The sequence below is a fragment of the Dysidea avara genome, chromosome 3, assembly GCF_963678975.1.
Source record: "Dysidea avara chromosome 3, odDysAvar1.4, whole genome shotgun sequence".
In the NCBI taxonomy this organism is placed as follows: Eukaryota; Metazoa; Porifera; class Demospongiae; order Dictyoceratida; family Dysideidae; genus Dysidea; species Dysidea avara.
In genome coordinates, this window is record NC_089274.1 from 48,306,299 (window position 1) to 48,330,829 (window position 24,531).

General features: G+C 39.0%; 6 protein-coding genes across 7 annotated transcripts; 3 read left to right on the forward strand and 3 right to left on the reverse strand.

Annotated features, from left to right (window-relative positions):
- The first annotated feature begins 22 nt into the window (after positions 1-22).
- On the forward strand, positions 23-2,390 carry LOC136251389 (gamma-aminobutyric acid type B receptor subunit 2-like). Its single transcript, XM_066043831.1, has one exon. It carries the CDS (start codon positions 43-45, stop codon positions 2,356-2,358), a length of 2,316 nt encoding a protein of 771 aa, XP_065899903.1. The 5' UTR covers positions 23-42; the 3' UTR covers positions 2,359-2,390.
- Positions 2,255-5,869, reverse strand: LOC136251397 (ketohexokinase-like). The gene is made up of 8 exons (XM_066043841.1): positions 5,734-5,869; positions 5,565-5,681; positions 5,379-5,510; positions 4,435-4,513; positions 4,245-4,388; positions 4,103-4,191; positions 3,926-3,986; positions 2,255-2,602 (listed from the first exon to the last, which is right to left on the reverse strand). The coding sequence occupies exons 1-8, from the start codon at positions 5,814-5,816 to the stop codon at positions 2,405-2,407; spliced, it is 903 nt and encodes a 300-aa protein (XP_065899913.1). The 5' UTR covers positions 5,817-5,869; the 3' UTR covers positions 2,255-2,404.
- Positions 5,819-11,513, forward strand: LOC136251391 (dolichyl pyrophosphate Man9GlcNAc2 alpha-1,3-glucosyltransferase-like). The gene is made up of 12 exons (XM_066043833.1): positions 5,819-5,996; positions 6,046-6,130; positions 6,752-6,841; positions 6,891-6,979; positions 8,212-8,297; positions 8,350-8,591; positions 8,701-8,754; positions 9,047-9,299; positions 10,709-10,779; positions 10,950-11,018; positions 11,067-11,190; positions 11,242-11,513. The coding sequence occupies exons 1-12, from the start codon at positions 5,834-5,836 to the stop codon at positions 11,464-11,466; spliced, it is 1,551 nt and encodes a 516-aa protein (XP_065899905.1). The 5' UTR covers positions 5,819-5,833; the 3' UTR covers positions 11,467-11,513.
- Positions 11,453-19,451, reverse strand: LOC136251393 (transmembrane protein 104-like). 2 transcript variants are annotated; one of them, XM_066043834.1, is made up of 10 exons: positions 19,192-19,451; positions 19,023-19,144; positions 18,860-18,971; positions 15,999-16,053; positions 15,905-15,948; positions 14,149-14,179; positions 13,338-13,437; positions 12,623-12,779; positions 12,483-12,576; positions 11,453-12,278 (listed from the first exon to the last, which is right to left on the reverse strand). In XM_066043834.1, the coding sequence occupies exons 1-10, from the start codon at positions 19,264-19,266 to the stop codon at positions 11,527-11,529; spliced, it is 1,542 nt and encodes a 513-aa protein (XP_065899906.1). In that variant the 5' UTR covers positions 19,267-19,451; the 3' UTR covers positions 11,453-11,526. The 2 variants fall into 2 exon arrangements, with proteins under 2 accessions (XP_065899906.1, XP_065899907.1); XM_066043835.1 differs by lacking the exon at positions 19,023-19,144 and having other exon boundaries at positions 19,192-19,280.
- On the forward strand, positions 19,248-20,345 carry LOC136251400 (IQ domain-containing protein K-like). The gene is made up of 7 exons (XM_066043842.1): positions 19,248-19,429; positions 19,488-19,594; positions 19,641-19,690; positions 19,735-19,812; positions 19,856-19,940; positions 20,119-20,175; positions 20,222-20,345. The coding sequence occupies exons 1-7, from the start codon at positions 19,414-19,416 to the stop codon at positions 20,291-20,293; spliced, it is 465 nt and encodes a 154-aa protein (XP_065899914.1). The 5' UTR covers positions 19,248-19,413; the 3' UTR covers positions 20,294-20,345.
- On the reverse strand, positions 20,216-24,516 carry LOC136251395 (crossover junction endonuclease EME1-like). Its single transcript, XM_066043839.1, has 10 exons — positions 24,374-24,516; positions 23,971-24,316; positions 23,382-23,501; positions 23,060-23,281; positions 22,645-22,746; positions 22,164-22,285; positions 21,636-21,909; positions 21,462-21,587; positions 21,342-21,398; positions 20,216-20,433 (listed from the first exon to the last, which is right to left on the reverse strand). Exons 2-10 carry the CDS (start codon positions 24,187-24,189, stop codon positions 20,338-20,340), a joined length of 1,338 nt encoding a protein of 445 aa, XP_065899911.1. The 5' UTR covers positions 24,190-24,316; positions 24,374-24,516; the 3' UTR covers positions 20,216-20,337.
- Positions 24,517-24,531: the final 15 nt, after the last annotated feature.

Here is a 24,531-nt window from a genome sequence, read left to right on the forward strand (position 1 = left end):
TCTGGGCACGAGACTAGGTGGTAACAGACTGAATTCATCATAATGCTCCGTGGAATCCTCAGCATATTAAAATTCGCGTACAACTACCAAGTAGTTACAGGAATCATTGCATTGTTATGGTCTGCAGGCTCAAGTACAGGAGAGCATATTAACGAGAGACAAGTGCCCACAACATTACAAGTACTTGGATTGTTCTCCTATCGAGGATCAGACTGGGATGGAGAATACGTCATACCAGCTGCGAGGTTGGCTAAAGACGAGATAAACAGAAATGATAGTATTTTACCTGGATATGTATTGGAGTTGATAGAAGCTAACTCAGGTTGCGATCGTGACCGTGGAGTCCGCAAGTTCGTGAGGAATGCCCTGCACAGTGAACAGCATCTACCAGTGGCCATTATAGGCACAGGGTGTTCTAGTTCTACCATCCCCATTGCTTCCATTTGTGGAAGAAAGGATATTGCGCTTCCTCAAGTGTCCTACGGAGCAGCATCTCCTTTTTTATCATTCACAGATTCGTTTCCATACTTCTACAGGACAGTACCAACTGATGAATATATTGAAGGAGCTAGAATAAGTCTCATGAAGAAGTTTAACTGGAAACGTTATGGTATACACAACACTGAAATAGGTGGTGATAATGAAGTGTGGATAGACCACAGCATCACTGCATTACGGGCTGGCATACAGCAACACATTATGGGAGCAGAAGAGGTGTACACTGGAGAGCCTTACCAACAAATCATCAGAAATAAAGGATTTGAGAAGGCACAGTTTGTAGATGAAATTCGTACAAGTGGCATGCGAGTTGGAATGATATATGGATTACAGGAGTCTCTGATGAGTGACTTGTTGTGTATTTTATACCGTCATAACCTTGTTTATCCACAAATCATTTGGATGCTGATTGACTTAGGAACATATGATCAGCTATATAGTCCTGACTGTAAACCTGAGGAAATGAGACAAGCCACAGAAGGTATTATCTATATGGGCCACCAATATAACTCTACTAGTGAAGGTGTTTTTGATGTTACTAACAAAACATTTGAACAATATTACAAATCTTATATTAATGAGTCTAGGAATTATGCTAGTGAAAGGAAACATAATGATAGTAATATTGGAAACATTTGGTCTACGTTTACTTACGATGCCATGTGGGCATTAGGTCTGGCTCTGCACAAAGCTGAGGAAAAATTATCTAACATCAATTCCAGTTTAGCCGACTTCACATTAGGAAATTCTAATATTTCTGAAGCAATAATAGAAGAATTAGCTGGAATTAACTTTGCTGGTGCTTCAGGGAATGTTTCATTTGATAAAACTCACAAAAGACAATTTCTTGCAATAGCAATTCAACAAGTACAAAATGGAGCACTCAAGAAAATTGGTCTCTACTCTCCCTCAAGTGATAGTTCACAACTGGGTATTTTGTCTCTTAATGAAAACGCCTTTCTTTGGTCAGTAGAAAATCCTCCAGCAGATAGCTTTCCTATCAAAACATTGTTAGCTGAAACTTGGGTTGTGGTATTGATGTGCCTACTGCTAACAGTGGGTATTCTATGGAATAATTTCTTCTTACTGATCAACTTTCATTATCAAAACTTTTACTCAATCAAATCATCAAGTGCTCGACTAAATCACTTGATGTTCGCTGGAAATAACTTGTTACTGTTAGGTGGAATTATGGTGGTCATCAAGGTGACAGATGAATATGAAGCAGTTGTGTTTGGTACACTATGCCAGTCCACATGGTGGTTATTTGATCTTGGACTGTTACTAGTTCTTATCATCACATTACTGAAAAGTTGGAGGATCTATAGAATATTCAACAGCTTTGAGCCAGGAAAGTTTCTCACTGACAACACATTTATTGCCATTACAACTGGTTGTATTATCATCAATACAATTTATCACTCAGTGTTTGTTATGGTTAACAATACAAACTTTGTAAGAGTAAAGATTTTACCGTCAGAAGGTTTTGTACGACAGAAGGTCATGTACTGTCAGCCATCCAACTGGTGGGGTATCCTTTATCTACCACATCTTGTCATGATGATAATACTGTGTGTGCTTGCATTTGCCATCCGCAAAGTGCGCAATAAACAATTCAATGATGCAAAGAATATTGCAACATTTTTCTACATCACAGCTCTAGTGGTCCCAATCTGTGCTGGTGTATCATATGCAGTGTCACCAGCAAATGATATATATGATAAGATATCTGTATCACTATTATTGAACTGTACTGCTATTTTATGTATTGCGTTTACATGTCAGTTGACTTTGTTTGTACCCAAAATGATACCACTTTTTAAACATTTGTACTATAATTGTTTTTATGCATTCTTATAAAAAAAACATTAAAAATTGATTTACATTCAAAATTTAAACAATTTAGCTAATGTGATGCAAATGATTTCACTTGGTCATAACCTGGAGAGCAACATTTAGTCCCTGCCACATGACAGGCAAATTTGATAGCATCCTTCCACGTATCTCCTCTTGACAAAGAATGGATCACAGCAGCATTAAATGTGTCACCTGCTCCAAGTGTATCGATAACTGGTCCAGGAGTATAAGCATCAACATGTAACACCTGAATCAGACAAGAAAACATCAAAGAGACATGTTAATTCCTGAACTTTAATAACAAGTATATAAAGAAAAATATCTTAAGTTCAATCAGGGATTATAGAAATAAAAAGTAGGGAAACAAGGGAGGTCACCTACACCTAAAGATATACTAATGGACATTGTCAATAACTACTTCAGTCTATACCCATGACTGAATTAGGGATTAAATGTTCACTAGTATATCTGCAGGTGTAGATACCCCTACTTTTTATTTCTATCATCCCTAATCGAAGTTAATTTTCCTTATACTTGTTTGTTTACTCTTTTGTAACATTATTATGACTGGTGAACCCTCGCGTACCGCATCAAAAGTAAGGATGGTGCCCAAGTTAATGTTTTTGTCGGAATGCACGTCCCAGGTATCAATTACTGACTCAAAAGTGAAGTAGCCATTGTGCTTTGATATTAGCTATGTTCAACAGCAATATAAATGAAGAACAGTAGGAAAAGCACCTCTGCAATCAATCCAGTCACCACGACAATTTGCGAGCTGAGACTGAACAGTGGCCATTATGCTTCACTTTCACCTATTTCAGTCCAGTACACAACGTTACAAATGAAGAACAGTACGTACAAGAAGCATCTCTGCAATCAATCCAGTTGCTACGGAAAATACGGGTGAGGTACTGTACAGCCACAGGGAAGCCACACCACGCTATCGCAAATTGACACCTTGCGTTGTCAGTGAACACAAAGGAGGACAAATTAAAGGCAAGTCCATGATGCATGTATTGTACATACTGTGGTTGGCGAATAGGCACATCTTGGAGCAAAGCGACGGCAAATAGTGAAGTAATCAATTCCGTAGCTATATCCATTGTCGAGTTATGTTTGGCTGAAGGCATCAGTTAGTTAGTTAGTCAGAATAAAATTCTGTTAAATAGAAAATTATATATAATTTTTGGAAGGGTTTAGGTTTGGTCTGAAGATATTTTTTGGCTTGGCTGTGCCTAACAAATACTGCCAAGTTGGAAATTGCAGCTGGTTTTAGGGTGATATTTTTGGCTGGAAAAGCCCATCCCAAATATACAGTACTACCGTACTGTATGACAAATAAACAGTGAAAGTGCTTACAGGCTTAATCTGTGCCTATGATATTTTCAACTACAACTAGCTAGTGCCTGTAAGCTAAAATGTGGTCAAGAAAGACCAACACAATTTCTTACATTTGAAGTACAAGCCTAAAATTTGTCACACCTCTCTTCCAATATGTTAATAAGCCACTGAAGACTCCTACACCATCTTACATCTCATGCAGGAAATTAGCTAATGCTTAATTACTCACCTCTCCATCTGGCCCACTGGCTGATGCACCAAGTTCACCCCAAGCACAAAATATTAAAGCACTACAAGGGATAATAATAGCAACAGAAACCATACAATGACATAAAATGGCTTCATGATGATTCTCAGCTAGACAAATGAACAGTGACCAGTGTACAAACAACATATCAAAGCTCACTTCTCCTTTGCTCTGTTCCTGAGTTGGGTGACAGCTTCATCAGCAGTCTTGTAACCAAGGTGACTTGCAAACAGTTTGCCCACTAGTAGCTGTCAAGTAGTCATGATAATGAAATGTTCAAATGTAACAACTGTCCACTCACTACATCTGCCAAAGGCATAAACTCTAGAACTGTTTCTCGGTATTTTTCAAATTCTAGAGAAATAGTAATTTTTCTGTCTTGAGATAAATTATATTCAATGATTCGTTGGACCATTTTTAGTAGATCAGATTCATCTCCTCGTGTCTACACATTGATGATGTAATGATGACATAATTATGACATAAAGCACCTCAAAGTGTATCCACTTGTAAGGGGAGAGATCAAGCTGCTTGAAGTCATTAAATGTCAATTCAGGAAAGCCCTTATCTCTTGAAATGAAGACAATCAAATAATTTATAAGCAACTTGAAGACATTGAAGGTGTTAGAAAGTATCCCCCTTTAAAACTTACAAACACTAACAGGTAAGGCGCTGCACTACAAAATATTTATATATATGCACAGACCTCAAAATGATGTGTACATGTAATGATTACAAATAAAAATGTTGATATTACTAGCTTTCACTAGTTTGTTTATAAGCTATCACTAGTTTATTGAAGTGTGTTTGTCTTTTCAAATATATGAGAAACTTTATCAAATTTGGGTGAAAAACTCCAAAATAAAAGTCACTCAGATAGCTTCTTATTCTTAAATGATTTGTAATATATCTTGTATTGTGATGTGTACTTGTGTGTTCAGTATGTCATGTTTTACATTATGTGTACTTAGTGTCTCTTTACAAGGAAGAACGGCTCACCCAATTGCATGGAGTTAAAACAATCAATAAACCCTAGGGAGACCAGAGATGCAGTTCAATGTACAAGGCCCTACAGTATGGGAGTCTAGTGCCCTGACTAGTTTTGTGGTAGGAAAGAAGTCTGGTGGATCTCCATATGTAAACAATTTTGTGTAGATAGATAAAAGCTGATGAAAGGACACCTAACAAAGCAAGAGTAGGCAAAATGGGATACACGTTTAAATGACAAGCCTTTAGTTTAATTCTGAATCCAAGAGCACTGTGATGTGTGTACCATTCTAATTTTCATCAGCACCAATCAACAATCCCAAAGGTTGTGGATCTGGTAGTAAAACTGCTATGGAGATAAACTGGGCCCTTTTCCCCACCCACGCACAAAGCAGTCTGGGCATGTTTTCCTTCCCTGTGAGTGGCCCTCTGTATATATTTAAAATACCTATAATGCACAGTTGTACGGCTGCCGGTAGCTAGACTCAACATGATGTTCGAGTTGGGGATGGTCTTGTTTGCATAGCACACGCAATGGTGGTGAGCCACGCCCACCCGATCTAAACGCTTTAGAACAAACCTGCAACAATTACAAAAGCATTATACCACATCTCCTAGCATCACGTGAACTCACTCTGTTCTAGGCCCTTTGCCAATTGCACCATAGAATTCACAAGAGGCGTTAAGTAGCCCCAGAACGTACGAGCTATTTGCTGCATTCCCTCCTTGCTGCTCGCGTTGGCCAACACACCTGCAAAAAGTCTCCGTACATTATAAGTATACAAAGAGCTATTACGAAGTACCTCATTTCTTCGTCTTCGTAAGGTAACCGTTCGCACGTGTTTACCACATCGTAGCAGATCATCCCAACAACGAGGATACTCATCGTGCACCCCAAGCTAGATGTCGCTGCTGTCAGATTCGATTGTGGTTTGTAACATCACGTGCTACTTTGGAATGGAGGAAAGGAAAGTCATTAGGAGAGACTTTTTGTTGTTATGTGTGTCAGCCATTGTCGCGTTTGCAGTATTAGTGAGACTGTGTGTTGGGCTGAGCGGATATTCCGGTGAGGCAAAATATATGCGGGTGCACGTGATGCAATGTATCCCTGTAAGGTGCTGGCAAGCCTCCCATGTACGGAGACTATGAGGCACAGAGACATTGGATGGAGTTGACCATAAACCTACCACCAAACCAGTGGTGTGTGTACTGCCATACATGTTTAGTCTTGCCATAGATCCTTTACATGGATCTATGGTCTTGTGTAACCAGACCTTTCTGCCCTACCCAGTACAAAAGAAAAATTGGCCTGGATCTTGCAGCTGTGGCTTACTACAATCTTGCATGGCCAGACTGCTATCTCACCTTTGTGATGTCATTGGTCGTCTTGTGGTGGATTACCATTGACTTGTGAATTCCACCAAAATTTACTAGTACTGGACATTGGCATGGCAGAGGGCTGATACTGTTGCTACATAGCATTTTCCTGCAAGAATAGCAAGAAACTATGGTAACTGTTCGCCCACGAATGCAACTTTATCAACAGTAATTCACCAGACCCTATCTCACCAACCAATGATGTCACTAAGAAAAAGAGGAGGTGAGACAGCAGTCTGGTTAGACCACTGTTTCAGTTTACTTTGCCCACTTGTGGGGTTTTTTCATAGAGTTTTAGTGTCAAGTTTCTACACAGGCTTTGCATTTAATTCCAATTCATATTGCATCATACTCCTAGACTACTACGGGGAGTATTGTTTCAATGAATTGGCTTGAAAGCTAGAAGATTTTGCATGTGCGTAGATACCACCTCAATCGTTGCAGGTACTACAACTCCAGTAATAACAACTTACAATACTGGGGACTGGATTACCCACCATTGACTGCCTACCACAGCTGGCTATGTGGGATCATGTGAGCCAACTGTATAGTCACTATGTGAAATTACTGTTACTCTGTTTAGTGCACATCACATTAATCCTGAATGGGTGGCATTAAATAACTCACATGGATATGAGAGTTATCAGCACAAACTGTTTATGAGGTATACAGGTGAGTCTTACATTGCTATAGTAATGTGATGTAGCAGTCAATGTACTGTTTTAATCTGCATGAAACTAACTTATGCATTTTTCACATGCTCAGCAAATCATAGAAAGTTTCATGTGTGTTGTATTTGTGTTCCCATTGAAACTAGTAGCTAGGTAGACCTTCAGTCATACAATTTGTAAAGGTTTGGTCAAACTCACTTTTCTGATTCCGAAGTTCTTAATGTTTAATTACATGTATAATTATCCTATAAACCCCTGAATATATGTTTTGTTGTTTGTTTATGTGTGTGTGACCTTGTATGTTTGTTATAGTAAGACACTCCAAACTAGCATCTTCGAAGTATAAACGTCTGAGGAGGAAGAGGAGGTGTTAGAATGACACAGGTGGAGCTGAGGTTTTTATTTCATCATTCTAACACCAACTCCAAGGATGTTTATACTTTGAAGGTGCTAGTTTGGTGTGTCTTACTGTTTTTAGAAAATGGTCTGCCAGCAGTGAAAAGGACATTGTAGCTATGTCTCATGCCACTGCTAGTGACGGTGTCACGCACAAGGCTACATGGGAAGGCTAATTTACTTTCCTCTTTCTCAGCGCTGAAACGGCACTTTTATTGGTGATACACTGGCACTGCTATTGCAACAAAGTTTGAGTAAGAGAAATCTGTGAAAAATTAGCGTACTGTAAGGTTGTATCATGGTTGCATGATGTAGCTACCAAACACTTGACTAGACACCGGAGTATCCTCGCAACCATTCAAGGCAAGTCTATACCACGAGAGAGAATCAATGGATTTGCGTCACCGTGCCTCATGTAAAGGGAGTGAAAGTGGAGAAAGACAGCTAGCAGAATCACTGTATAATGGTGCTGGCTTGTCAGACGTGTCTAGCGGCAACGCAGCCCATTTTAAGACACCAATACCTTCCTTGGCAGTCCAGTTAACCCTCTGGCACCAGAATAGGGCGGTGAAGAACATGCTGCCGGTTTTAGTTATGTTATTGTTTTGTTGACAATATTTCAGCGGTTAGCTAACAATAAATTCTTGGTGTGAACAACTAATTTACTAATGTGAGTCTCTTAGTAGTAAGAGACTTGGGTGGAGTCTCTTTGTGAATAAGAAACTTCTATTTTTAATGAAACTTCAAAGCATTGCTAACATACCATTTTCCAAGAGGTGAAAGTACTTTTCCTTTGAATTTTTTGCTAAGTTCTTTAAAATATTTTCCTTCTTTTAGTTCTAGTTGCAGATGTTCTACTGTACTTCTCAGCTGTAGTTTGGTTTGTCACTGTGTGTATGCCAGAGTGGACCTGGTTGGAAAAGGTTTGTATACACAAGTTGAGTACACAGTTAAATTATTCACACTTCCATTCAGCTGGCATGCCTCATACTGATGCTACTCCAACCATCCTTGATCATCATTGACCATGGACACTTCCAGTATAATTGTATCAGCTTGGGGTTAGCATTATTTGGAGTTGTTGCTGTAGTACACGACTGGGATTTGGTTGGGTCGGTGGCATTCATGTTGTCACTCAACTACAAACAAATGGAACTCTACCATGCACTGCCTTTCTTCTTTTATTTGTTAGGGAAAAGCCTTTACTGTCCAAACAGGTAACTACACACATGTATGAATGGTTAATGTGCTTCAGTATGTACTATATGAAATGATGTTTATTATAATTAATACTGTTGTTATTAGCATTGATGTTTTCTTTTTCAGAATGATAAAGATTGTCAAGCTTGGTACCATGGTGATAGGAATTTTCATTGTATGGTATGTGAAGAGCTACTATAGTTGTTTACCTATGTTACTCCTACAAGTGTAACATACTTCCTTGTATGCTAATGGTTGGTAGTCTTGTAACATATTCACAGCATTTCATTTAGCTCATGTTACACAACACCATGCACCATATGGTTCATGTAATGCCATGATTTTGTATGGAGTCATAATGTCTAAATGCATTTATAGTCGGGACTTGAAGTAGCCCACACACAGTTTCCCTCATTTTGTAGTTTCTTGTTTCCTTGTCAGCTAAACAGTTGTAAGTGTTCTTTGTTTCTAGTTGGCTGCCTTACCTTTCTTCACAAGCTGATGTCCTTCAAGTGTTGCACCGGCTGTTCCCATTCTCACGTGGACTTTACGAAGACAAAGTTGCCAATTTTTGGTGCACGGCATCTGTTGTGTTGAAGTTGCGTCAGTTGCTGTCTCATGAGATTTTGACAATGTTAACAGCCGTCACTACACTATTAGCAGTCCTTCCATCCGGAGTACACTTGATGTTAAACCCAACTCCTTATTGCTTCATTCTGGCTTTGGTAAGTTGGTGTATCATGTAGCACAATAAAATTAAGGCAGGAAAATTATGAAAAATTGCATCAAATTTGTCAAAAAATTTTCCTTGCAATATTCACCTGGTACCTGTTGTAACAATGCCACCTGTATAGAAAGTTCACCTCTATGTAAAAGTAATCTTCCAGTGGTCAGACTGATATCAATTTGGTGCCAATGAGCTATGCAGTAATTATTGTGGTGAGTAATCAAAACTTATTGACTAGAAATATAGCTATCAGGATGTGTTAGCAGATTAGGACCATATTTTATGATATTGAGGAAGTAAATAGCAATATGCAGTATTTAGCTCAAAATAACATTGTTTAAGTATTATACTTGTATTTAAAGCACTTGCGTAGGCGAAGATCAAACAAATAAGAGTGCTATTATTTCCATACAGCACTGCATACGGAAAATACAGCACTGTTGATCACGTGCATAACATTTTAAATTACCCGAAGTAGCCAAACGATGCTATCTGGTTGTTTTATGACCAAACTATATAGACGTTTACCGATTGTCTGATGGCTGAAAACTGACATGGTTCTAGTGTACAAAATGAACACTCTGAACCAGATGACCACAAAGCACTTTAAACCAGTCGTTAAAGTACCACCACGCTCGTGTAATATGGGCACTCTGGCATGGTCCATATTGCACTCTGGCGGCAGTGCTTTAACTAGTACTAAATCCTGAAGAAGTGAAAATTTCCCCCCTTAAAATTTTGGATGGTGGTATCTGCAAAACTTTTTGTTATTGAAATACGCTAGTGTGTTCATGTTTTAATAGTTTTCATTTTGAAGTCAAGTTTTAAATTCACTGAAACTTGACCTTATATTTGTGGTGTTACAAAAGATTCATGGCTTTAGTCTAAAACTATTGTTAAGATGACAAAACTGTGGTTCCCTTTGAAGTAGTGAGCACTTATTTTGTTAATTTGGCAATATAGCATATTCTTTGTATTTGGTAATTAGACAATAATTAAGTGCAGTGTAATTATTATTGTAGCAATAAATCCCATGCTGCAGGTTTCACAAATGCTTTGTAGATAACACAAGCTAAAGTAATGATCCTGTTTCCTGTCAAACTCCCAAATTTGTCTAATCCTCTATAACATCCTCGGTTATCCATGTTGTATATTCTCTGCAACAAGTGATTGCTCTATTAGAGTATGATAACATGCTTTACAGCAAAATGATGTGGTTATTCCAGTCAGTCATACACTTAATACCAGACAGTGGGGTTATAATCTAGTGGCTGTGATTTTGTGTCTGCATATCCTCTAGACATTAATCTGAAAACTAAGAAAGTTCTGTCCCATAAAAGGGCCCAAGACTATACTATGATTATATCAAGTACACTTGAAGCTATTGTCCTTCTATCCCTTGTCTAGATCAACTCATCACTGGCTTTCTTCCTGTTCTCCTTTCAAGTGCACGAGAAGAGCATCCTATTGGCTGTCATGTGAGTAGTGAATGTGTCACATCAACATAATGATACTATAAATACTTTGGTAGCTAGTTAGATGTGGTAGATGGCTAGTAGTTATGAGTACTCAATTAGAGGGTACTTGAATACCGAATCCCATGATTCTATTAGTGTCACTATTACTTCTCCTGTTCCTCCAAATTCAGGCCAGTCAGTTTGCTGTCTTTCACACACCCTATTGTCTCCACATGGTTTGCTGTTGTCAGCCTGTTCAGGTTAGCCAATCAGATTGTACGATGTGATATTTGAATTAAACATATTAGTATGTACCCTCTACTGGTCCGTGATGGACTGGCAATCGCATGCTGGGCATTAACTGGAATATTCTGCGTTTGTTCTAAATATTGCCTACCACATCAAAAAGTATCAAAGATAACTCTTACCTTTGTAAGTCTCGTGTATTGTCATTTTTTTAAGTTGTGGGATTATATATTTCAGTGTGTCAGTTCCGTGGTTGGTTTGATGATGTTATGTGCCGCCAGTCATGTGATATCACCACCTAGTCGACTACCAGACCTGTTCCCAGTACTTATCTCAGGATACTCTTGTATACTATTCCTGTTATCATGTGTGTACTTCAACATCACACAATTCAGTTGTCACAAAACTGTTCATTTCAAACACAGCCATACTGTGCAAAACACACGCCTTAAAAGTGATTAGTGTTTTTATTTTTAAAAATTTACAATAATAATCTAAATAAATAATAACATACACACATTTCTATTGTAGGATCTTCAAAATATCATCAACTATAATCATTATGATACTAGCAGCTGCCCAGACAAGAATAGCAACAAATACGAAAACAAAGCTTATTGGTGACTTGTGTTTATTCTTGTAACTGTGGAATTGTTTGTAAAACTTCCTACGAGCAAAGTAAGCCAGAGCCACTGGGATGACATACTGTACTCCAACTCCTGGGAATGATCCAGTTAAACTGACCAGTATTTCAACGTTGGTAGTGCCATATGCAATAGCAATTGGTGGAATGACTGCTAACAAAGGGAACACAATTCTGTCAACTACAAAGGGGTACTCCTTTCCCTTAACCAGCTTACGACCTAACACCTTGAGATTTTCTCGTAGAGTCACTGAAATGATAGGAAAGTTAGTACTGAGAGTGAACACAGGGAACAAAGCAAGGTAGTAACTCAATGGTGACCACACGTCTGTGTCATGTATGAAATTGAGCGTATAAATATCTTCCAGTTTACCACCAAAACGGTACACGGCAGTGTAACACATCACCAAGTAGAATAACAAGATCAAGCCGTAGTCGGCCGCTAACATCGGGTACACATACTTCTTTGATTTCATTGGTGTGATCATCCCAGGTAGGGAGTGCTGGCACATAAAGGCATAGATACAGATACCAAATAGATTGGGTAGCTCTTTGAAGTCAAATGCTTTTGGCCCAACACGATTGCCTTGAATAATCTCAATCAGTGCTAGTACTATCATCATGATGAAGGCTAGGAAAGAACAAGAATTGTGAATGTGAGTTGACAGTAAGTTAGGGCACAATGAGACCTCTCTATAATGGACACTAGGATCAAGAAATTATATTAGAGTCCCTAGAATTTGCTATGAGAGGTTTCACTGTACATTTCATACAAGAATACTGCATGTCTTCCATCATCATCAAACCTTCACACTATTGCACTTGCTTGGCCTACCTAAGTTTCTAGTGATGGTGGTCACTATTTGGAGTATTTTAGTCTTCTGCACGTTAAAGAAGGTCCATGGACACAGCAGAAGAGTGAACACCGCCTGGAACAGCCCTAACAACACTTGATCACTCAATCCATCAACTCACCAGAAACACGTAGTACGTCTCTATGTATGAGAGAGAACCCATACAAATGTCCCTGCCCACCCACGTCCAGTTGCCTTCACAGCCACTTGAGTTACCGTAGTCCAGTAAAGTGTCGTTACTTTCGTTACAAATATACCTCCTTCCTTTGTAGTCTGGGCTATAAGTGGAATATAGTTTGACATTCAATTCTGAAGTAATATTAGTGAACACATGGTACAGATTCTTATCTTTGACACCTGTATACTAGTTCAATCACAAATGTTCAGATAAGTGAAAAATTGTTCAGATCACTATCAAATACTCTAACAGAACATACTCCTACATTCAACTGATGACAATTAATTAATATACTCTAAAACAGTCATTTCAGTGTTTGAATATTTGAGGTCCTACGATAATTCACACACACTATACTACAGTGATCACACACACTACACCACAGTGATCACACACACTACACCACAGTGATCACACACACTACACCACAGTGATCACACACACTACACCACAGTGATCACACACACTACACCACAGTGATCACACACACTACACCACAGTGATCACACACACTACACCACAGTGATCACACACACTACACCACAGTGATCACACACACTACACCACAGTGATCACACACACTACACCACAGTGATCACACACACTACACCACAGTGATCACATACACTACACTACAGTGATCACACACACAACTCACCATACTACAGTCCTCATAGACTTAGGTACAGCCACAGCATAGATGGCCAGGTCACCATACAGGTAGATACAGATACACAAGTAGTAGAGGATCACACCCACTAGTGACACAATGTGTAACTATTATCAACATACTAATCTACACTGTACATAAGGCCAGATATTTGTGCAGCAATATTTTTAACAAATAGACAATTTAATAATGATAAAATAAATCATGTGACACACACAATGTTAGTCTCGTGCCCAGCCAGGCTCACACTAATGCGCAAACACCATCTGGTGACAATGCTTGAGTTTCTTGGGCCCGGAAGTGCGATCCAGCCAAAATATTGGCTGGCCAATCAGAATCGACGAGTTGCATAATCGCATGAATTTATTGGAAGTAGATGAAAAAGCAGACTATTTAAAGCCATTTTATCAGAAGTTACTCACCTAGGTTGTTCAAGATGTTTGTTGTCAAGTTGTTTTTTCCGATCTCACCTTATGAATCGTGACTCGACATTTCACCAGAAATGAAACGCTTCCTCTACTAATACAATGAATGAAGAGATCGCATTTAGTAAATGCCCCATTCTGAGTTTTACTTTATTCCTAGTCATTTTCGAATGGTTTTTCACTGTTTTAAAACGATTATGCAACTCCTCGATTCTGATTGGCCAGCCAATATTTTGGCTGGATCGCACTTCCGGGCCCAAGAAACTCGAGCATTGTCACCAGACGGTGTTTGCGCATTAGCGCGAGCCCAGCTGGGCACGAGACTAACACAATGTACCATACAACTGGACAGACAGACAACACATAACACTTACAAGTGTTAAAGAACATATCAGCCATCTGTGCCTACAAAAACACCAGGTGGTATAACATGGTACTATCTTAGTAGCAGCAATACAACAGTATTGAAGTGTTTATCAGGTGCTAGCTACACACAACATACCAATGGAGGTTTAGCATACTCTGTATTTCCCAGGTAGTAGCCAGAGGAGGTTGGTCACATGTCATCACTCATCTCGTGATCTCAGGTTGAACTAATTCAACCTTCACACCTCTTAATATTCTAAAGGATGGATTGTATATCCATACCAGAGCGTCCCAGTGATATTACAAGCCTTCTCAGTACAATGCGCAGCTTTCCTAGCTGCTACCCAAGCCTTAACACATATAACTATGCTTGGTTGCATAATTTCATGTCATAGGATTATGACACGTGACCAACCTCCTCTGGGTAGTAGCCATAACACAACTTAAATTATTGTCATTACAGCTGTGTGGCTTGTATCTGAATATGCTGACACAAGTATTGACAACACAAGTTTGAGGGAGAAACTAAGCAAAGGAGTTGTTTAATCCAGGAAATAGCGTTTATGAGAGGAGCCAAGTGGACAACAGTATTGAAACGTCAGGTCAGTCATTCAATGACCATTGCAGGCTTAGCCCATGTAGCCGCCCTCAAATAGTATTAAAATTTAAAATGAAGTAGGGATCCAAGTGATAAAAAGTAGTGAAACAAGAGATGAATGATGGTATTACAGCATAGCTCAGTGGGAAAGTCCCTACATTGGCATGCTATTAACAAACCATTTTGTTAAAGGAATTCTCCCACTAAGCTTTGGTGTAATACCATCATTCATTTCTTGTTTTCACTACTTTTTATTGCTTGGATCCATAAATTAATAATTTTTAATATACTAGTTTGTTTGGCTTTTTTGTTACAGCATATCAGCTGTACAGTATGACTGTTCTATTAGGGTGACTGTTGTATTAGAGTATCCTTCATCTACCGAGTGGGGAGCATATCACTACTTTTGTATTCTTCATTGTGCTAGCATTATGAATGCAGCTAGACCAATGATAAGGGGTGTGTGGTCATCATGATTGAGTAAATGAAGTAACAAGACCCCGTACTTGATTGTTACTGATCAGCCAAGTTGTGTTAAACCTATTGTGAAGTTACACGTATCTACCCAGCATAAGAGCTTTGAATAATTTAGTGGTGTCTAAACATACTTGTTGATACGGAAAATTTAACATCTTGATATGGTTCAATGCATCAAGAAGAAGACAAGCCTGATTGAAGATAAAAAGAAAGACAAGACACAGAGGGTACACACTTGCCAGAACCCCAAAAGGCACATCCCACTGGTGAGTTTGTTATTGTGGTGTAAAATGGTGGCCGTGTGCTGCTTCGTTTGGTCTCCAGCCTTGTGACTGTGGTCAGGCAAGCAGGTACGCAGGCAGACGAAAATGGTGATTTATTTTCGTCATTTTTAAAGGCAACGTTTCAGGCAGCACTCGTCACTTTTGGGGAGATCCGTACTGTTTGATAACAGGGTATTCATTACTGATAGTTATAGTAGCTGTGGCTATTAACTGGTACCTCCATAAAAAAGATATTATTAGCAAAATCTTGATTAACTGCTGTCCACTATTATGAAGTGCATATTTGGTTGAAAATTCTTTGGTCTCACAAAGTATATGTTTCATGGAAGGATTGTAGCAAGCAGTAGACAAAAAAGGTAGTAACAATCACTACTGTTTCTGACTATAGTGTACACACAAGCTAACCATTTCAAACTTCTTCACAATCTCAAATCCTTTCTCTGGTATATCTAATAGAACAGTCAGTATGTAGTGATACACAAATGGCCACCATACTCACCTTGGTCTAATATGAGAGGGAAACTCTCCGAGAAGTTGTCACTCACTTCCTCCTCCTAGTAACACACATCATGTGACCAAGATGCATACTTATCAAGATGTATACTAAACATTCAAGGAAGGTCACAGAAAAGGCATCACTGTTTAATAATAACAAACCTGCCGAATACACAATGTGTATGTGTTGTGCCGTCTACTACACTGTAGGTAAAACAAAACTTCTTTCAGAATTGAAGCAATTCAAAGAAGAAAAATGTCATTCACAAAGACTTTGCAGTCAACAGGTCTGGCTCTTGCATCTGAAAGCTGAAGCAAAAATGGGACAGGTCTAGAAATTGATCTCAGATATATATATACCACTTTAGCGTGGGCATTCAAAGGTATCACCTGGGCAATATCTAGATATTACCCAAACAATATCATGGGAATTCAGTTTGCCCATGGCTTTGATGCCCGACCAGTTGAAAGATATAAAATGCTTTGATTCCTTTTATTGAGCGACACGGAGCATTTTATTGTGGGTTTTAGTTTACACATTAGGCAATGCTCAGTGTAGTTGTTAAGTTTAGATTATTTGACAGTTACTAAACTATACATTCTAAGACTAATGATCTGTAAAACAATCACTTGGACGATGTGTGGATGCATATTTCTTCCTAGTCTGGCGCCGCCCGCCCCTTCACATAAAGTAAGGGTCTGGTGAAACACAAATACCTAATCATTTCAAAAGGAATTCAATTAGACAGCGCACGTAATGCTTGTTACGTCAGATGATTGCACTTCAATTCAAACAAAAGTATTGTGTTGCCAAGGCGATTTCTGCGTGAACGTCATTGGCATGCACTAATTGGCTAGCGCCGAATCTGGGCGCTAGAAATGATTTAGTATCTGTATTTCACCAGACCCTTACTTTATATGAAGGGGCGGGCGGCGCCAGACTAATTTCTTCCCACTGTGCGGGGGAGCGTCCGCCATTGAGTAGACCACGAAACAAGAGGAATATGACAACTAGGTGAGTCCTAAGTACTTACTGCCACAATAGCAAAGGTTTAATGTAGCATAAAAAAACCATAGATCCTTTACAACCCAAAACCCAATCCCACAATCGAAAGTTCCTGGCGTGTGTTGAAACATAATGACATAGGAATAATGTTCTGAGAGCTATTTGCCTACACTATTGAAGCCACAATCCATCATCAGATGCTAGTGTATGAAACAAATGGGGTGAGTTATCTGTAGTTCTTTCACCTATCAGGTGAGTGTGCCCTGAGTGATATATATCACTTACATACCGCAACTGTGTAAGGATTTTGCTGATATATACACCCTTACCCCTCAGACCTGAGGTTCTCGGGGTTTGGGTGTATATCAGCAAAATCCCTTGCAGCCGTGGTATAATGTATAGTTGTTTATAGCAGTTCAACTTTTATCACTCATCATAATTATGCTGTCCTCAGAACACTGTCATACATTTATAGTCACAACATTAAACCACCTCACTGAAATCTAACGATGGAGTACCACTTAAAAATGACCTCAGGCACTCTTGTTACACCTACATCACACCCTCGTCAGGTCTGCAGTTACACACACATACCACTTTTTGAGGGACATAAATCTAGAAGATTTCTCAGTTCCTTAGATACTTGGTTAAACACTGCAGCTACTGTGATCTTATTCACGCAAGGATGGCATTTATAGCATATTCAGATTGTCAATATAAAAATTGTGCTATAAGATTATGTACTTCATATTTAGTAACTCTTTTTAAATTCACTGCAATGTGTACTAAAAAGGAACAGCAAGTAAAAGGCAAGGCCCCCAGACACATGATATCTTGCTCTGTTCCTTACTTAAATAACACTAGCAGGATATATCCTTCCTAACCCAAAAGTAAGTAGTTAACTCCTTAGAACAACCATAATAATATACTACACTCTATACAGATTCAAACCAATAGCTATGGAATAATGACACAGTGTGCCCACTGTTCAAACACATCAACTATTTGAGGTGCGGTGTTTAACCAAGTATCTACAAAGCTTTCATCCTTAATAATGTGAAAACTTGAATCTGCATATATACAAAGTTATAGTATTTACAAGTTGAGCTGAATCCTGAAAAACTGCTAAAAAATAAAAGTGGATTTTTTTTCTCAACAGAGTTAACATTTCGACCAAGATGATTAGTGGTAACAGCAAAGGTGTCAACAACAGACACGTATGGTTTGGCTCCATTACAAGTTCGGGAAAGGGCTATAATGGACACTGTAGTTATAAGGCTTCTCATAGGAAATGTACTGTAAATTTTGATTGGCCGTAAATATTATGTTAGACATTTGAACAAAAAGATTTTGAAATATTTTTAGCGGGTCAAGCAGTACTACAAATGAGCCAAATTTCAAGATCGTGTGTAATTGCATCCATGAGTTATTAAATGTTTTTGAGGATTCAGCTCAATGCGTACATACTATAGCTGGATAACTCTTCAATTTTGTGGCTGCAATTCGGACACATTTCACTCATTCTGTCTTCACATACACCAAACTGGAACAGGTTTGGATACTAACAGTAAATTTCAGCACACACATACAATGTCTCAAAGTCTACAACTCTGTGTACATGGGACATGTACAGTTTGAGGAGGCAATACAATTCCCATTCTCAGTAATTAACCATGCAGGCAAGAGGGGCTAAACAAGGGGAGTAGATAAAATTTATGCCCTAAGTGTGGGGAATGCTTGTAACAAAGAATCAAGATACTCAAACAAAGAAAGGAACTCAATTTCACCCCAACTAGAATTAGAGCTAACCTCCTGGGGAAAAACTTTGATAGGTGCATAATGAACAAGCAATGACTTACATTGAAAGGATTTTGTTGAACAGCCTTGATCTTTTTAGTGCTTGACTCTTTACCCAGACTCCAAGCATTAGCAGCTGCCATCGACTCCACTACAAACGTGGCTGTCACGTAGCTAAACAAATCCACTTGTAAAGACATAGCTAATACACAGATAACAGTTTACCTGGCTATGCACAACAACACAACTATTACAGTGCCCAGTACCAGACCGGCGTCGTGGAAAGCTAGGGGCATGGCCAGGGCACCTGCCCCTACGATCAAATTGAACACATAGACGAAAGCAAACTGCCCCAAACACAGTGACGTTAATACTGGTAATAGTTTTAACTTACTGGTGACGAATAAGGATCGTCTGGCAGCGGCTTTTTAGCCATGTCTTTGGGAGTGGCCTTATCTTCGGTCACCATTATTTCCAGAGATCACGTGCTATCTGTTACTGTGGAGACGATAATAAATTCCCTACCAGTTCGTAGCTCCGATTAGCCTACTGGACGAGAATTAAGTGGATAACTTCCTTTTGCGTGTCATCCTATCCGTACAAGTAATTGCTTTCAATGCAGACGGAAAATGGTTAATAATGTTCCAAATAATACACACCTCATTTTTTTTTTTTTAAATTGTTATTTAGCTGACAACAGCAGCAGCAGCAAGCCACGTGACTACCTCAATACTACAATATTCCCCATATTGACCCCAGCCATCAACCAGATGTTAAGAACTGCTAAAGTGACTGAAGTAAGTGGCTCCCAGTTAGTACATACTAGTATATGTAACTTTGTAGAAAAGGAAGAGATTTAACCCACTAGATTTCCTAGCAGGATATCTATACAGGTTATTGGAGGACAATGTGTACTTGTGTCAGTTGTGACTTATAGGAACAACCCGAGACATCTAGATCGTGAAGGGGTCACATTGGAAGATATCCCATTTGTCCAAGAGGAATGGAAGATCAAGTTGGTAGTACTGGTATTTGATGTGTTTGTTTACTCTGTGTAGTCCTAGGCCTCCCCTACCACTCTCAGCTACACTAACTGAACTGGAGGCAGTCATTATAATACAATCTCATGCCAGGGGATTTCTAGTGAGTGTGTGTGGTAATACAATATTGTACATACTTGACAAACATCGCTTATTGGTGGTGACCCTGACTATGTGGGGGAGACCAGGCAGTTCTTACAATCAACAAGAGGGCTTACATCATGTTTTATCAAACAGTACTTTCCCTGTGTAGTAATATGTTGTGTTGTGGTGGTCCACAGGTGAGATGCAGACCTGAAGTACAGCAGTTCCGACAGTGGCAGAGAGGATTATGGAAGGTCAGTCTATAACCTAACCCATTATGTTAGTGTACATGTATCACAGGAGAGACAAGCTGTATCAACCATACAGACACATTGGAGAAAGACTTTGTCAAGAAGACAAAATAATACTTAACAGAAAAATAATAAATAATTCATGTATATTTGATAAATCATGTATCACTCAAGTGTAGTGGTCCCATCTGTGGCAGTGAGGAAACAATGGATCTTCCTGGACAGGACAGGACCCAACCTGCGACTAGTAGATCTGACCACCTGCAAATTGTGAACTTGAATGTATTTCAAGTACTTGACAGAACTCCCCAAATTAAGGACATTCTAGTATAGTTAAAGATTTCCTCCAAACATTTTACTTCTGAAAGAGGAAACCCTCTTTGTTAATCAAGCAAAACTTCTTGCTCCCAAAATGTTTGCTATAGAGTTGGTATTGCAGGAGTTATAAAGTGGATAGTGAACACAAAGCACTTTTTGAAAACAAAGAATTACTACTGAAATTGGCAAAATGTTTATCTAACATTTTGCAAACATGTTTATATATTATTTTCTGCATTTCAATTTCTATGCTTGACTTTCCCCACCATGTATATCCATATCAAAGCCGGCTCAAATAGCTGCTGGGTCCTAAATTAAGGCCAGGGGTGCTACCTAAATGTAAGTGAGACTACAATGCCTCAATTTGTAGAACTACGCTTAGACTAATCTTGTGTGCAGGTGCTCATCATTTTGACAAACTCAAAAATCAATGTAAATCATGTGATCTCTTAAAAGATTGCTAGTATGGCTGTAAACTCTTTAATATTGTGCTAGGTGTAATAATAGCAAAGGGGAGGGAATTGGAGCTTTTTCAATTTATTAGCAGTTGAAACTGAAAAGATACTCATCACATAAACTCTAATAAAACAGTCAGTTGCAGCTGAAATGATTTATAATTTTTCAACCTGCCAGGTCACACTAATTAATAGAGGGGAAAAAGTCCATTGGTGGTATGGCTTTACTACAACTAATGAAACCAGTGACTTGTCACAAGGATGTCAACAGCAGCTGCTACAATAGAGTACCAAGATTTTTGGGAGTGGATTATAAGAAAAAAATAATTCTCAGGCATCTATACAGATATGTATGGGTGCTCACCAATCATGGTCCCATGCAATGTTAAAACTTACTGGAATGTTTTGAAGAAGCAATGTTGCATCTTCTTCATTGCTACAAGCTTGGTAGGCCTACAGGGGGTAATGCAGCACAAGCAATGACATAACAACAGTGACATCACTACAATCGATCACCTTAATAAGATCGCATGGTGTAGGGTACAGATCTACAATAGCTGCAACAGTCTGAGGACCAGTGTTGGGAAACTGTAACAACTGATGTTGCCAAATAATTGATAGTTTGTTCTGTGATGAGCAATCCTATTGATGTGCTTAATGGTAACTTCTAAACAATAGTGACACAACAACCTTCTTTGATGGCCCAGGTCCCAGATCATCATGAAAGGAAAACACATTTTTCCGCTTAAATGGAGCATCTGCGATAGACTTTGTTGTCTGCACCACCAGCTCAACTAGCTTGGCCTCATCTGAACACTTGCGGATATTGCAGCCAGTGCATAGTTCTAGTTCTATTAGACTTTGTTCCAAGTCTGCTCTCTCTATACCACCAGTGTCTGTTTGTAGTGAACCTTGTGTTAGGACCGCCCTCCTGAAGTCTCGATTGTGTTTTGTCTTCAGACTCCTGTAATAACACATTGATATGCATACACAAAGCAAAAAAGTGCAGCATCTATGACTAGGGAATACTGGTGAATCATTCAGGTACTAGAGTCGGTGCAGGCTAATCCTTCTATGGCAGGACTAGTAACCTGCAGGAGAACTAATGCCTCACAGATAGAGGTCAAGGAACTTAAAGCTCCACAACAACCCTAGCAAGACATGAACAGTTGGGCTACACCCTACCCACACACACACGTACACACACATACTACACACCTCTCATAAGCATCCAGTCCAACAATTACTAGACTGAGTCTTTTGTTTTCTTGTCCTCTCTGAAGGTTCTCCACAAATTGTTTACAAGTAGGATGGTCAGGTGAGCTCAAAGCCACACCATTCTGTGAAAAAGAAACAACACACCAACCAGTCAGAGATGCACTATGTGTTATGTGTATTCATGATATGCTTATCAATACTGTATGTTATAACACAGCAGGAATTAGAAAGCATCAGCAAGCAAGAAATGCAGAAAGGGCAATAATAGAGTTACACAGTGTTTTTCAAAATTTACACAGAATGGTGTTCTATCTATAGCCTATTCAATTATCATGCTGAAGTGACCTTATTAGTGAGGTGCCTGCTATTTCAGGGGACCATGGACAAGTGTCCTGATTATCAAAGTGTCCTTATTAAGATAGGTGTCCTGATTTCAGGGATCTAAATGTGTGTACACTTATACAAATGGGAACACACTCACCAACTGCTCCATCCTGCCATTTGTTACAAGTTGAGCTAATTGTTCAGCATCAACAACAACCAGTAAATGTTGCTCCTCTTGTTGTGATGTAGTGGACACTATCTGTAATGACACACAATATTAGTAGCCACCATGTGACTATCACAAATGTATCATCCCACTAGACACCTCTGAATGTCCTGTATACCTGCAAAGAGTCAGAAACTTTGACAGTGAAATTATGTTGAATGCAGAAAGAAATCCCAGACCAGGTGGCAAACAGTCTAGGCAAGTGCCCGAAGAGCCACAGTCTGGAATTGGAATTCAACCCCTACACAGACAGTGTGATGGACTGCTTGTACTTCACAAAAGCTTTTTTGTGCGGTACAGATAAATTGTATTACCATTTTCTAGCCATGTGTGGTATGTCACTAACCGTGGCATCATCACTGACAGTTCGGTTGACAATGTTCCGATGCCATGTCACTGAATTTGGTACACGATTTGACTCCAGCAAATATGTAACTTCAATTTGCTCCAGCTCTGCAGCCAATGTTTCCACAAAGCCTGATCTCTTCATGAGAGCACTATCAACATGCAACACCATGTGTTTGACCCTCCCTCCTGGTTTGGTGTCTTGACTGGCTGACTTGAGTACCTTAAAGGATAGTAGTAGTCATGTTGTGTAGTCAGAAATTGAATGAAAACATTTCTGCATGTGAGATGACCAAATGTGCAGGAGTGTTAATGATGCCTACCTCTTTTATGGCTTTATCCGTAGCCTTCTCTTTAGCTTTCCTCTGCTTCTTCTCCAACCTTTGTTGTTCCCTTAATGCTTTTCTCTCTTCTTTCTCTTTCCTTTTAGCTACCCTCTCAGCCTGTGTGTCATGATAATAATAATACTATATGGTCTCCCCATACTCAATATTGTATTAACAAACTTGAAAGAATTTTAAAGACTACCAAAGGACAAGTAGTGTTCCAACTCTTTGGGTCTAAAATCTATTTTGGTTATTGATGTTATACAAGATTGTACACAAATTAGTGGAACTCTCCTTACCCAGCTACATCTCCCGACATCTCCAATAATAACAGATCAGTTACACGAGGAAATTAACATAAGCTTAATCTACCCCACTTCACTGTTGATTCTTACAAATTTAGCTTTTTTCCTAGATCAATAAATTTGTGGAACAAATTGCCAATTACTAATGATTGTACACTAACTGAATTTGAACATATTTTCCGACTATATTTTATAAACAGTAATCTAAGATATTGTATTGATACTCAATTTTTTGTGAGTTTACAATTATTAACTACAAGCGACTAGTGATCGCCTAGTACCTTCCTGCGGTCTGCGGAGCTCACGGTACAATCTTGAGAGTCTGTTTGTGATGACAAGGTAGCCGCCTCTTCTTGTGAGCTCTCAGAACTGGCCGTGGACACGCGGTTACCAACACGACATTGTCCTAATGGAAATTGTGGTAGATCCACTTCGTCATCGCTTATCTCAACTACATCGCACATTTGAAATGTCCCGGTAAAACACAAACCCACAATCATATATTATATACACTACTTTAATACATAAGACATGACTTTATTGAAATAATTTATAAATCTTTGACGCTGCAATTTCATATAGTATATTGTAGTGCATGTTGTGACGGTGTATACTAGAAGCCGTATTCTGCAAAATAAATAAAAAATGCCCAAATAAAACAACGGGCGCTTAATTTCAACCCACCATCTCTGTATTTTCTAAACGCGTCCATATACGCCTTAGCCTCTTCTTGGCAATTTTGAATTCTGTTAATGTATTCTCGCTGAGCACAGTCCCTCAATTGGGCACGAAGTATGTTAACTTCTTCTCTGGCTATAAGTCTTTCTTTGTTACGTGCTTGT